Genomic DNA, 15,933 nt, shown 5'->3' with positions numbered 1-15,933 from the left:
TCTCTCTCTGGCCACACCTGCACCAGGGATGAGTCCTTAAGTCAAGAATACGTATCCACTGGCTGGCAAGCACCCTGCAAGGGGGCTGGCATGGGCTTTGCGCAGCAGGGTGCTCATTGTTGAATAGACATTAACCGAGCAGATGTTCTCTTCTGAGGAGTGAAATGGGGATACACATACACTCTACCTTTGCTGTGGAGGCAAAGACAGAGAAGAGCTGAGTGACCATAGTGCAGATCACTGTAGAAGGGAACAAGAGACACTCACATCTAGTGAGACAATGGAGGGGTTCTCACGCTACCAGAGCTGGTGTCCGGTTCTCCGTGAGGCCTGCCTGGGTGGCTGCTGGGACTGCTTTCCGGCCCTTCCCACTTCCTGGGGAGTCTCAGAGTAAACCAACCTCTGAGTCAGCTTGAGAGACAGCACAGCTCTGCTTCTTGTAATTGGAGAAAGTCCAATTAACACAATCTGTCTATTGAAATCTTATCCAGATCAAATGCTACTCGCTTCAAAAAGTCTTCCCTATTCCTCCCAACCAGATTGAGTGTCTTCCTTACAGAACTGACATTGGAAGTGCAGCTGTCTAATCTCCCTAACAGCCTATGAGTTCACTGAGGGCAAAGCCTGGGTCTTGCCCATCCTGTATTTCCAGAGTTAAGTAACACAGAACTTCTGGCACATGGTAGGCATTCATTAAGTTATTTGTAAAATGAATTATTTTGCACACAGCAAGTACTACATATTGCCTAATGTGAAATGAATTCAAAGAAAAACCAACACATCTAACTTACGACCAGTGGTTGAGATGGTATCAGTACTTCTTAGATTACCAGATGATGTTTACTAAATATTTTATCTACAAGACATTTTACTGAGCATCATGATTAATGTGCAACCTCTTCTACAAGAGCAGAGCTGTATGTGCTTCAAAAATAAAGTTATCAGAGCTGGAAATCTTGGTTAACTTTCCCCCGAGTCCACGAAAAAAATTTCATTTTTGACTTTTGAATTCCCTTAGTTTTTCCAGAAATCTGGGCCACAGTGACTCTCGGATGATAAGCTAAACCAACCTACTTGACCTTAGCAATGGTATTTTCCCTTGACAGCTTATCATGCCAAAAAAGAAATAACCCACAAAATAAAAACAGAGCTCAAAACCAAAGAGCCCCCCAGATAAGTCTTTTCTTGCCTAAATTTTATACACTCTTCATACATAATTATCTTAAATAAACCACAAAATCATTACTTAAATTCAAAATATCAGATGACACCCACATGGAAATGTAGCATTGCTCATATGAGAGCTTAACTCAGTTTTCCAAGAAGAATTTGCTCTACTAGAGTTTCAGGTTAAGACAGATACTAATGAAATACGTTCATGAATTCACTTGCCCAGATACAAACCCAGAGAGCTACAAAACCATGAAATAACTGCTAGAGTAGAAGCTTGGATGAGTGGGTGCCATGGAAGGGTGCTCAGGGAAGGCTGGGACGGAGGTGTTCAGAGAGAAAGTGGCCTTGAAAGATGACTGGACTGTCACCGGGACAAGTGATGGGGTAACACTTCAGGCAGAGGGTGCAGCCTGAGTCGCAACACAGAGGCCTGAGAGTACATGCTACAGTGGGGAAAGAGCCAGTGTTCCAGTGTAGCCCAAACGGAGAGGTCACTTCAGCTGGCTCAACCCTGAGCCTTGCTGAAATGTCCAAGAGGATCCAATTAGCCTTGCATTGATGTTCCTATACTCTTGATGTGTCTCTCAAAATACACTGTGGTATTTACATGAAACATGTAAAACAGCTGTCAGACTAGGGTGTGTCCTAAAGAAACAGATCAATATGTAAATAATAGGGAAATCTTGTAGTTATAAAATTTTCCTAAGAATTTAAGATAGTTTTCTTGAAGAGGAGAAGATTGTGAAGAACCACAGGGTGTTAGAGAGGAGAAAAGGAGTGTTTGATGCATGGCTTCAAATATTTCAAGGAAGCACTGTCTGCTCCCTTACAAGATCAATGCCTACAGCAAGAGCTTCTCCACATGGGAAACAGGGCTTGACTTCTTGCCTTGATTCTTATTCTCTAAGATTTCACCTCCTGCTAGGTGATCTCTCCCTGACTGTGGTGCCAGTAACACGTGGGCTTCATGAGGTATTGTTCCCTGAACACAGCCCAAATGTGGCCAAGTGACCTTTCACTTAATTGCTCACAGCACAGCTGAAACTAAGCTGGAAAATGAAAGAGAAACTTTCCTAAAGGTGGGCACCTAACGAGGACAAAAACACAGAGTGTCACATGATAAGATAAGCTATATGGAGATACAGTGCTGATTCATATAAACAACCTCACCGACCTCACTCATCCTGGTTTGCCAGCACAATACATTCACTTCAATACTAGCTTTTATTTTCAACAGGGAGGCATGCTTTTCTAGGGCAGCACATCAGAACTTGGGAATGGGGCTTTTGTCCTTTGAAAGAGTCTTTTCTTCCTAATTTGAGGGTCACTGTTCCATAACAAACACTGTTCCATCTTGCTCCCACTGCCTGGAAACACCTTTAAGCATTTATAGAGTTTTCCTCTAAACCTAGAAAGCAAGGCCCAGAGAAGTGTCTATCTGAGTCTATTTCTTGTCTGAGGACCCACCTCTTCACAGATGAATATAAAAGGTACTGGAAGATTCTGCTCTGATTTGTGTAGCCCAAACTCACTAGCCAGCACGTTGTCGCATCATCCTCTTTTGACTGGGACACTCCATTCTGAACACAGTACAATAAGGCTAACACCTCACAGAGATACTCATGTAAAGTAGCAGGAGGGCCATCTAACCACATTGTGTCCACGAGGAAATGGGAGTGTTCTCTGCAACCAACAGGTGAAAGCAGGAGAGAGAGATCTCAGGCTGAAGGGAACCATGAGTCCTTTCAAAATGGAAGGGAATGATTTTATAAGTAGTGAGTTCCTAAACAGCGGAGGTGTTCAATCAGTGTCTGATGAATGGCCAAGTGACAGGCATTTTGTAGAGAGGACTTATACACTGCGTGGATAGCTGCATCAGGTTCCCTTACAGATGTGAGAGCATACATATGAGAAGGCAGAAGTACAGTGTGGTGGGTAAGAAATGCAGTCCTAACCATCCTCCAGACCATCTTAAAATAAACACCAGATTCGGCTTACTTTCACCCACTATCCAGTGGGGCCTCAGACAGAAAAGATTCTTTACTTGTCTCCAGTGCTGAAGACCCAAAGGATGATGTGATGAAGTGAAAACCAAACAGTTCTCAATCCCATTGCAGGCAATTTATAGTAGCTGTGAGCCTTGATTATTTTTTTTTTAAGGTCAGATGTAGGCTAAAATATCAAATGAAATTTTTTTTAAGGTCAGATATAGGCTAAAATATCAAATGAATTCCAAATATCTGGCTCTTGTTGTTAGAAGTTCAAGCTCAAGTAAAGACTCTATAAAATATTATGATGATTTTATGAATCAAGAAAGCAAACAAAGAACAATTTTAGCAAAGCATCTCATTGGTGACTAGAGGGAGAAATGCATCCTAACAAATTTAGTAGGCCTGCATCATAGCTCAGTGTTACACACTTTTTCAAAGGTAAAATGTACAACATGCCCTCTGTTTAAACTGGCTTCTTTAAACCAGACTAGACAACTACATCTTTATCTCCCTCGCAAATCTATGCCAGCAACAATCATTTAAGAAACTATACTTGTGATCCATCGGTTCCTGACATCAATGATGCATTAATGCCAAGAGAAATCAGTGTGTGTCATGAGCTAAACTGACCTTGCAGGGCTGATGCACAATCTGACTCTCAATTTGTAAACACTGTCAACTTAAAATGATGGTGTCAGGCTAAAACAGAAGAGGAAAGTAGCATACTAACCATACTTTCATGGGAAAGCTTCGAACACTTTTATATATGGAAAAGAATTTTCTCAAATCATCTTTGCTAGAAGGAAGCTTATGCACGTTATTTATTTATTTATTTTAAAATGAAAATTGTTTATTATAAGCACAGCTGAAGAGGTGCAGCTGGGATTTGAACAAACCAAGGATTAGGAGGCCCCCAGAAGCAGAAACAGTGGGAAGCCATTGCCACTCCTAGGGCCTAAGAGACAAGGGTGGAAAGAAGTTTCTGGAGCCCAGTGAGAACTGGAAATGTGGAGGATGGACCACCTAGGGGGAAGCTACAGTCATGGAGGGACACAGCTACTGCCAGAGCTCTGCACTGAATTAGGAAAGGGAGGGAGGAAGTAAGGCACCTATATCCTCTCCTTCCATCCTCCCATCTCCTGCCAGTGCCAACCCCTGGCTGAACCCAAATAGAAACTGAGATGGTAAGGGAGTTTGGAGAAGTAGTCCAAAGAGGCAACTTTTTGGAGCACAGGACAGGTCAGAGAAGGTTGAATAGTAGACACAGGCAGAGGGGAAACTGAATATTACCAGAATTCCAGCCTTTCACATAAGCACATTTCAAAGTACACCAATTAGGAACAACAAACCCATTGATTTGATTATAATCTTAAAGCCCTTAGAAAAGTTATTTTACCACTCAAGGAAATAATGTACTTGGGCAGTTTTATAAAATGTGATTTCTACCCAGAGGGTTTATAATTCCAAGAGAGAAAAACGAATGCTAAAGATATAAGGTAAGAATAGAATTTCCCCAAGACATTTTACTGGCTTTTTTCTTTCACCTTGTGATGAGTCAAAGTACCCTTTTGTGAATTATCAAGGTTCTGTTTAATGTTTATGGGAAGAAGAGTGGGGATTATTATTAGTTTTGCCTCAAGGAAACCATAAGGAGAATTACCTCTAATCTGTTCCCTGTGTTGATTTATGCATGGCCTTCAATTCACTCCAAATCAATATGAAAAGGGGATCATTTCTTGGTCTACACTTGGAATAAGACGGGAATCTAGAGCTGTACCTACCTCAGTAAAACACCTAGGAGTAAAATAACTATATTTAATTATTTGCAATCCTCTCCTCTTCCATGAAGAACAACTATAACTTTCCCTATCTCCCAAAGCATGTATTTTTTTCATTTCTCTGAACTCAATGACCATCCCCCTCAAATATTAATGATTCCATCAGATCATTCCTGAGCATAGGATCCATGTTTCCTGGACATCTCTTCTTTCAGGACCCAAAGGGTCTTCAAACTTAACGTCACCAACACATTTCAAATCGAATTAGTTTTCTACTCCCCAAACCTGCTCCTCTTCCTCAAGATAACGTCAATTTCATCCCTCCTTTACTCCCACCATCACCAGTCACCCAATCTTTTATTGCATCTCTATTCTTTTTGACTCCTCCATTCCCCTCCCAATAACCCACAGTTGCTCAGTCTGCTGCCCTTGACTTCTAATGATAATAAGTATAAAAGTTCATAGTACAAGTTGAGCACTTAGGATGTATCAGACGTGGTGCTGAGCACTTTATATATGTGATCTCATTTAATCCTTACTATACCCTCATGACAGGGACTATTACTACCCCAGTTAAACAACTGGGAGCTGTACTCCAGGTTACAGAGCTACTATGTGGCAGGCTGAGAGTTTGAATCTAGTTTGAAGCCAGTGCTCTGACCCACTTTTTCCAGCTTGGCAAATTCAACATTTCAATCCTTAGTTTAATGTGTTTACTCTTTAATGAAGCTTTCTCAGTCTCTCCTGTCCTTTCTTCTCCTACGCTCTCAGCATTTTCTACCTATATTTATTATAGTACACATTGTCGTTTATGCATTGGCCCACTTATCAGTTCCTTCAACAAATAAATTATTTTGACAGTATACTCTACCAGCCATAATGCTTGACACAAGTTATCAGCAATAAGCAAGCCTGGACCTGGACTCCTAGAGACCAGTGGGAAAGAAAAACTTTAAGCAAATAACCTCACAAAAATACCATAAAATCCCAGAGGATAAGTGCTATGGAGAAAAACTTTGGGTTCTGTCTCCAGGCATCACATGAGTACCATTAGAGCCACAACTTCAATATTTCTATTTTCCCACTGCTAACTTTTCCCTGAATTTATATGCAGTTGGAGTTGTGTTAATAAATAATAGGAACTGTTGATGTTACGAATTAGATTTCTAGTTTGAAATTAAAATTACCTTGTAGAAATGGAACGGTAAAACTTTTTGGCCTCGTGACAAGAGTTACAGGGACAAGAAGGTAGAAATATTATGAATAAGAAAGACTGGATTTGACCAAAGCTGAGGTTGTCTCAATGTAAATCTCTCAATTCAGGAACACACTCGTTCTATTTGATATAGTATGAGTTTGCAGAGTTCAGAACATAAAGAAACACTCTATTTACTCAAACTTTTGCCAGAAGGGAGTTGTTGAGTGAGGGCCTGGAAGGATAACCTGGCACCTAAGACTTCTTGTTACTGCTTGTTGATATATTCTGTTTACCCCTTTTCCATCTGCTGAGTACAAAAAGTTAACAAATGGTATTTACAAAAGCCTATTCAAATGAAACCTCCAACTATGATATTTTAGATCTCAAATTTCATGTGAGATGTACTCAAAGGTTAGTTGCTGCTATAAGATACCTATAATACTTTCAAGCAATTTTAACTTTCTATGTTACGTACTTCCAAATTGACAGCAGAAGCCATAATAAATGCTCAAAAAATGACATCCTGGATCAAAATATTGTAACTCAATGACTCACAAAGAATAATATTGAAATATACATTACAAGGGTTTTATCAATAGATACAAAACCTACTTTAGGCTGTAAACAATATTATAAAGAGATTTTACATTGCTCAGACATGTTAGACATTACTAGTAAACTTTTTTTCTGTTTCTGTTGCCTTATGATTCAATTTATTACATTCAAGTGCTTGAATTCACTAATCTTAAAGTTATGAAAAACTATACCAATTTGGAAGTCAGTTTCATTATTAGGGTAACTGAATTTTTAAAAAATACAGCAAACCTAAAAAATATCCATTGGTTCGCCAAAAAGAATGAAGACATTTGTCTCAGTTTAGGGTGCTACACTATAATCATGAATGTCACAGTTGGTGTGCTGGAGTGTCCATGTCTGTGCTCTCTTTACTCATAACATGCAGACAGGTATAGATAGGCATGTAAATCAGATGGTTAATGTTCATATAAGAGTCTGGAGTTTAATGAAGAAAAATGTGATACAAACATACTAAATAGTCAAAATCATTGCTTCAGGAATTGCTTGAATTATCCCTGGAACTTTATACAATATAGAACAGTGGGGTAATTTTCCTTTTCTATTGTAGATATCTCTTCTACAAAAGTAAAGAAGAGTCACAAACATAATCATCCTCAGTTCTGCGGTAGCTTTATTTTTCTTGAAAGTTGCTTAGTAGTTTCACCTTATATTGGGATTTTCATTCCTCATCTATTCCCAAGGATTTTAACTGTTTCATGGCCAACAACATTTATTTTGTACTGAATTCCTCCTCTCCCGAAAGCAAATTTCCTTCTCTTTTGCTCATCAAAAGTAAAACAAAATGAGTTGACTAGACCTGAGGTCTTGACCCATTTGCCCCCTACTCCTCTTACCTACAACCCAATTGACAGATGTTGGAGGAAGCCTGACATTGGGAAATGTTATCAGGGTGCCCTTGGTTCACTCAGAATTATACAAATATAAGATCTTATATTTTTCAATTCTTCCATAGTTCATTCCCTATACGTGCGCATTGTGATAAATTATGCTCATCACAACCCGATGGTGATTTTGGATGAAAGAAGACCTATAACATTTTACTATTGCTATAATTGTACCTGAAATTACACCTCCTTTTACTCATTTCTTAAGAACAATATATTTTTAAATTATTTCCACTTTTATTCAATTATTTATAGGGTTTTAATAATTGCAAATTCCAAAATAGTATAGTATGTTTATATATATAAATATATATTTTATAAATATATAAATTATTAGTATATGTAATATATAAAATATATACATAATTTATAATTCTAAATATAATTTAGAAAAAATTCAACTATCCTGTCATAAAATAACAAGCCTTTCTAAAACTAATAATTTCTGATGACATCAGTAACATAATTGTAATAAAAATAACAAAAATAATCTAAGAATATACAGAGCCAAATTAAAATATTCTATTGCTATTAAGTCAGCATTCAAAATCACTGTAAGGGTATTATTTTAGTTATACAATTTTGTAACATCATACATGCACTTTTTAGAGAAGAAAAAGAAAGGTTTTTCCTGATAGTCATGACTTAAGGACACCAGCCGGCACAAAAACAGGAGCAAGGACGACATCACATTTGTACAGCCCAAACTTAGCACACTGCCTGGCATTTTGTTTTTGCTGAATAAATGAATGAAGAGTATTTTATACTACTTTCACTCATTATAGACAGAGCCAGAGGAGATTCACATTTGGTCCCCTCAAAAAAGTCGAGCTTATACTAAAATTTAAAAAAAGTCTTAGTATTTATTAAATATTTAGTAATGGTAATGACAATAACTTTAAGATTAGCCTTTCAATTAGGCTACTAGATGAATTTTAAACACGGTTAAAGTCAAAGAAAAGCTTTAATTAAATCCTCAAGAGTGCTCTCTTATCCTCAGCCTCCCCAAACCACACATTTTCAAACCATGGTCAATATATACTCACCTTAGACTCCGGTAAGGGAAGGAAGCCCACTTAATGCCCACCACAAGTTGGCCTAATTTGGCTGCTCCCATCATGTGACATCTAACCCACAACTCTGGTGAACATGCTTACTTTGTATTTGCTTTCTGATCTGGAAGGGGTGGGAATATGTCCCTTTTTCTTGAAGGTTGTAAAGTGCTTGCACTGAGGACATGGCTTGGTGCTGGAATCAATGCGGCCAAGTTCCAAGAAGTACTTATATTTGATGGAGTCTTCATGCGTTAAGTTATAGATAACCGTTGTTTCTTCCAGGAACTCAAAACATTCTGTGATAGGGCATTTGATTTCTACTTGGCCAAGTTGTACCTGTGTGAGAGAGCAGATGGGAGAGGGAAAAAAAAGGCACTGGTTATTAAGTTTCTCTTTTTTTTCTTTTTTCATTCAGTATTGCCTATTCATAATCACAGTAAAGGATTATCTGTCATTTTTCATGATTCCTAACATCATAAATGGTAATTAGTATGATACCTATATTAGCAGTACCAAAATAATTAATCACTATATAATGTTTCCAAAATGATTTATAGCATGTTTAAACATTCTCTATCATTATATTCATGAACTTACGTGGACCTAAGCCACAGGCTTAAGGAAGAAAATTAAACCAATCACAACAACGTAAAAAAATAATCCTTATGAGATCTGGCTACTACTGAGTTCTAAAATTACTGAGGTAATTTATAAGGTGAATTTCTTCAAAGGACCACAGAGATAGATTAGGGGAGACAAGAAGAATATATTGGAATGCTATATTTAGCATTTGGTATGGGATTCTAGAGATGGCTAGCATTAAAGATTACAGTCTAAGATTAAAGCACAAAATGTGGACACAACTAAATTTTAAAATATGAAGAAAGTAAACTACTTTGAAATATGGAGAACCTAGAATGTTTGCCATAAGTAGCAACCAAGAACTCTTTATATTCATGGCATCATAATCTCTTTTGGCCCATCCTAACGTAGCAGAGGGAGGCAGTGAAAGCTCCGAACGGCAACCAGTGCTAAACCATTTCTTTCTCACTTGGGCGAACCTGACATTCTGAGAAGGCAAAACATGTTGACCCTTTGAGGACTGAGGTATGAATGGGGAAAAGCCACATGGTCTGGGAAAAGAAAAATGGCACCACAAGGAGCAAGTAAAAAAAACCATAAACTCATAGTAACTTCTAACTTTGCTGTTTACCTGGCACAGACTTGAGGAAAGAGAGTTAAGAAGCTATAGGCTGAAGGATGCATGGGAAGGATATACATAATACCAGTAGAGGACATGAGCCAGACTGATAAAGGGATGAAAGAGTCTGGCTTTGGATAAACCTCCTTCTTCATACCGACCTGCTGAAAGTGTAAATTATTAACATAATTTTATGCTACTATTGTACAAAACATGGTCCAGAGAGATTTTTCAAATATTAACCCAAAGCAAGTTTTTTCCACTTTTCTTGATGAGTCTGCTTATAGTTACAATCAGATTTTATTACAATTATTACAGTTATGATAATGTTATTATAACCCAAATAATGTTTTGCAATAAATTTTTTCCAGTTACAGCTCACGACAGAAGTCCTCAGAAGATTGTTAAATAGAAGCCATGTGTGACATTATAAGAAATTGGCTTAATGAAGAATATAAAATATTTAAAAAATTAATACGTTTCCTCTTTTAACATTCTGTTGACATTTATCAAGCCTGATTCTGAGCCAGGTCCTGGGGTGAGGCACTGAAGCTTTACACATGCCCATCAATAAAGAGGCAATCGTGATACAAAGCGGTGAGTGTCCCAACGGGGAGAGTACAGGGTGTCAAGTGAGGCTACTGGGGGGTGCTGGGTGACCTCACACTTGGGAGGGTCAATAAAGGCTTCTTGGAAGAAGTGAGGTTTCAAGTTGAGATCTTAAGATTAGTAGGACTTACTCAAACAAGGGTGAAGGTGTTTCCAGCAGACAGAAGATACAACATGGGCAAAGGTCTGGAAGTAACAGAGCATAGTACACTACAGCAGGGATACTCATGTTTTTCCCACATCCCAGGTGGATCAAATGTGCACTGCCCTAAGGTCCCTGCATCCTAACTTAAGATGACAGCCTTAGAGACTGAAAGATGAGCAGTATGACTGGAGAACAAAGTGGGCCAAAGAGAAAGATAGGGCTGTATGGATGAACTGAGATCAGAGCATGAAGCCTCTTAGGAGTCTGGACTATATTCCTATGAAAACAGAAAACTTCGGTTTTCAGCATGTGAAAGACAATTTCTTTTCATTCCACAAAGAAAGAGCTGACCTGGGCCAACTCAAGTGACTTGTTTATTGGGGAGCAGTCTAGTTTAGGGGGTAAGAGCCGCAATTTTTTACTCCCAGGTCAATGTTTTAATCTAGCTTCCCTCACCTATAAGTTTATTTATTTTAGCTAAATAAATGATAACAATGGAAGCAGTAACTTCACAGGTGCCAAGGAACAGTCTGGTCTTATAAAAATGGAATGCAGGTTAGGGAACAGAGCAACCCAAGGCAGCTCAAGGGGGCAGGTTATCCTGTCACTCCTTCAGCAGTGGGTGTTCACTGCCTCACCACATGCCTTGCAGATAAGATTCAACCAAATACTGTGTCTTCCTCTTCAGTGTTTCTCAAATCTGCCTGCAACCTGTTCCATTTCCATAGAACACGCAATTTCCTTACACTTTAATACTCTTTGCGTTTTGCCTATTCTATATCTTCTCTTCTTTCCGAAAGCTTCAAAATCCCTACCCGACTACACTGAGCCAAATGGTCTCACTTATTAAATGACAGAAGCAATATGATCATACTCCCTCATCTTCCCACTACCAACTCTCCCAATCTCTGTCTGTCCCCATCTTTTCTGTCTTCCTTCCTTTTACAGAATAGGGCCTGAATCTACTTCCAGGACAACTGCATGAGTCTCTTACGGTGTTTGTTGAGAACTCAAGTTTCCTGGCCCACCCCAGACCTACAAAATTTGAATCATTGCTGGTAAGCTAGTAACTGACAGTTTGGAACAAGTACTCATCCAATCCTTTGAATTACTCATACTTCTTCATACTAACAATATCCCCTTTTTATAATAAAATGCTACTCATGACCTATGCAACTCTTGACCTCTACATGGCTATCTTTTTCAGAATAATTTCCTCAAAAGACCACCAGCAAACAAGTAACATGATTAAGCAAAGTGCATTCATTTATTTACGCAACAAGATTTATATTTCATCAACTCAAAGACACATTTTTTCAACATCTTAATATCTCAAAAGTCAAGATTGTCTTACAATCAATAGCCTTTAGCATTGTGCCATAGTTTAATTTGCAGTGTTTTACTTTCTTGGTTGCCCATACTATAATGCTGCATCTTACAATTGATCACGTCTCAGATTTCAATGAAACGTGGCTTTTGTGAGTTAGGCACTGGGATGGACTCCGGAGAGATGAGGAGAGAGAGACACAGGGCTTCTAGTGGAGGAAATGTATGATAAACTAGTAAATAGGCCAGGTGGGTTGTAATCAGTGCTACGAAGGAACTACACATCAGGGAAGGTATCTCTGAGGAGCTGACAACTTGAACTGAGGACTAAATGTCCTGTCATGCAGAGAACTTGGGGAAGAGACTGCAGGCAAAGGAAACAAGGACAATGGTCCCAAGGCAGAAGATGCCTGATATGCCTGGGTTCAGTGAACAGAACTGAGTGACTGACACACATACTAAGTGAGGCAGAACATGCAGACCGTGTTGGATAAGAAGTGTGGATTGTATTCCAAGTTCAATGTGAATCACTGACTGGTTTTATGAGGAATAGTGACATACCTTGATTTACATTTTAAAAAATCATTCAGGATTTTCCTGGAGAATAGGCTGTGGAAGGAAAAAAGTGGAGACTGGGAGAATAGTAGAACTCTGGATTGCACATGTTCTTCCAACCAGCAGCATATGACTGTTCCAGTTGTCCAGGCAGTAAAGGACGGAAGACTGAACTAGGTAGCAAGAGGTGGCCAGATCTGGGGTGCATTTTGGAAGGGGAACCCATGGGGTTTGGTGATGGACCAGGCATGGAGGATGAAGCAAAGAGAGGGACCAAGGATGACTCCAGGTTTTTGGCCTGAATAATTTGATGATTGGCAGGTGCTACTTACTGAGAAGTTTCGAATAACATATAATTTACATGGATATGTGGTATTTGCTGGAAATGATTCACTGCAAATTTATTATAGTAACAAGAATAAAGATCATTAATTCATCCAAAAAACATACATTGAGCTTCTACAATATTACAGGTAAAGGATATAAAGGTCCAGGATATAAAGTAGCTTAAGCCATGAATCTTGCATTCATGGAACTGGAGACTACAACAATTAAATTTAAATTTGTGTTGATAGCCTCTTCTAGCAACTTGGGATTTGATGGTACTAATTCATTTAATATTTTAGCCAATGTTTAAAAATTTTTTTATTAGGGATAATCATAAACACTTACAAAAGTTGGCAGAGTTGTATTATGAAAGCTTAAATATTCATTTTCCAGCTTCAGCAATTATCCACTCTGCCAATCTTGTTTTTTCTGTGCCCTGACTCATATGGCCCTGCCATATTATTTGAAGCAAATACCAGACATCATATCATTTCGTTCATAAATATTTCAGTAGGGGTCTAAAGAAAAAAGAAGTCTTTTAAAAAACATAACTGTGATACCAAATATCTCCCAAAATGATAATTCTTTAATATCAATTTAACAGTTTAAATAATGTGTCATCTAACTTCAGTTCACAGAATTTTATGTACTTAATATACTTAAAACAAAGTTATTTTAAATTTCTGTTGCGTTCAATGCTAATACCACTATTTATCAACGAAAAATGTGCTCTCCAATTCTCTGAACAAAAACATGCCCATTCTTGTAAAACAAAATTACTTAACTCTAAAACAACCTCCAAGGGCGTTAGTAAGAAACACTATTACCCACTTAGTGCTCAAGCTAGATGGCTAATTTGCCACCTGGGAGAACCCAGAAGTAATTTAGCAACACAAGTGAGAGAGACCTAAGGAAAAGTGGCAGATTAAGTAATTAAATCCTCCAAAGAAAAGGACAGGGAAAGTATAAACTTTGGACTTTGAAGCTCAATTTATCCAATTCAGTCGTGGTTTTAAGTGTTGCTCATCATAGTCTACACAGTGCCAAAGCTTTTGTTCACTTGATACCAAGGGATTTCAGATTTCCTCTTTCCTTAAAAATGGAACATGTCAGTATGGCAAAAGAGAAGAGAATACCACAACAAAAGCAATAACAACAATCACGAAATGTATATGGCATCTCCTAAGCCAACCCGAGCACTCTTCCAGTCCTTTCTGTACATGAATTACTTTGTGGAACACCATAGAAGCAGATTCATTTTCAGGTTCATGGATTTACCCATAACTTTCTCATCAGTGATTATAGGAAGGTGGCTGCTTTACTGATAAATAGGCATTTTTGTTTACTCAGCAGCTATTACAGAGCATTGTGCTAGATCTCTTTGAATTTAAAAAAAAAAAAAAAAAACTAATGAAAAACATCAGGCCAAATATCCCAGAAGTTCTCTCAACCCCAAGGAAGATAAATATAAAGAAAATCACACCCAGGAACATCAAGTACCAAATACAAACAAAGTATCTTACAAGCAACAGAGGAAAAATTTATATTCCCACATAAAACACTTCAGCCCCAGGTGCCTTGCTGGTAAATTCCACGGAGAATTGAAGGATGAAATAACACCAGTATTACACAACTACTCTTAGAAAATAAGGATTTTTAAAAGGGGGGGCGGGAGAGCACTGCTCAAGGTGTTTTATGAGGCCAGATTAATCCTGATACTAAAGCCTGATAATGACATTGAAAGAAAGTAAAATTACTGATGGACCTCTTCATAAATATAGATGCAAAAATCCTAAACAAAATATTAGCCAACCAACTGAACGATACATAAAAAAGATAATCTATCATGATCAAAGTGAGTTTATTTCAAGAATGCAAGGTTGGTTTAACATTCAAAAATCAATTGATATAATTCACACATTAACAAAATAAAGGAGAAAAATCAAATGATTACCTCAATATAAAAAGGAAAAGTATCTGATAAGTTCAACATTCATTCATGCTAAAATCTTAGCAAACTAAGAAGAGATGAAAACCTCCTTAATCTGATAAACAGTATCTACAAGAAAACCTACAGTAAACATCATACTCAATGGTGAAATATTAAAAGCTTTCTTCTTGAGATTGGAAAGAGGCAAGTATGCACTGCCACCATTATTCAACATTGACTATATAGCTCACAGTCAATGCAAGAAGAGAAAAAGAGAAATGAAAATAAAACAATTGGAAATGAAGATATAAAATACCCCATTTCTTGCAGATTGCATAATTATGTATGCAGAAAATCCAAAATAATCTACAAACTATTAGAATTAGTAAGTGAATTTAGCGAGTTTGCCAAATAGGTCAATACACAAAAATCAATATACTTCTATATACTAGTAACAAGCAGTTTGAAAATAATATTTAAGAAATATCATTTAGAGCAATATCAAAAACATAAAGTATGAAGAAATCCAACAAAAGATGTACAATATTGCTACACAGAGATATTTGAAATATTTTTGAGAAAATGAAAAGAAGCAAATGAATGGAGGGATACATCAGGTTCTTGAATTGGAAGACTCAATATAGTAAAAATGTAAATCCAGGTCATATTGATCTAAGGCGATTTCAAAAAAATTTCCTGCAGTTTTCTCCTTTACTTTTAGGGGAAGGTGGGTTCAAAATTACAAGCTGATTCTAAAATACATATGGGAAAAATAAAAAACAAAAAAATAAAATAAAACAAAACACATATAGATGGTCATGATACTCCTGATGTAGAAAAACAAAGTAGTAAGACTTGTTCTACAAGATACAACATGAAGCATAAAGCTACAGAAATTACAATGGTGTGTCTCTGGTACAAAGACAGATAAGAATAGATAACAGGACAACAGAATAGAAAAGAGTGCAGAAAAGAACCACTTACATATGGACGCTAGATGTATTGACGTTATAGAGCAGTGGGGAGGATGGGTTTGTTTTTTTCCCAATAAATTGTGCTGCATCACTTAAATATCCATTAAAAAATGTGTCTTAACTTCTACCTCAAACTGGGTAGATTGTAGCTATAATTACAAAAGGGGAAACAATAAAGCTTCTAAAGATC

The 15,933-nt window shown here is 37.6% G+C and overlaps 1 protein-coding gene across 2 annotated transcripts in view; it reads right to left on the bottom strand.

Moving 5' to 3' along the window:
- The window catches only part of RNF217 (ring finger protein 217), a 116,764-nt gene that overhangs the window by 29,648 nt on the left and 71,183 nt on the right, over positions 1 to 15,933 (bottom strand). For both annotated transcript variants that reach the window (XM_070559349.1, XM_070559348.1), the window contains exon 2: positions 8,779 to 9,012. In XM_070559349.1, the coding sequence (XP_070415450.1) occupies positions 8,779 to 9,012 (234 nt within the window). The remainder of the gene's footprint in view (positions 1 to 8,778; positions 9,013 to 15,933) is intronic.

This window comes from Equus przewalskii, chromosome 9 (assembly GCF_037783145.1).
Source record: "Equus przewalskii isolate Varuska chromosome 9, EquPr2, whole genome shotgun sequence".
Lineage (NCBI taxonomy): Eukaryota > Metazoa > Chordata > Mammalia > Perissodactyla > Equidae > Equus > Equus przewalskii.
The sequence above is the reverse complement of the archived record's forward strand: the minus strand, read 5'-3'. Positions and strand labels throughout refer to the sequence as shown.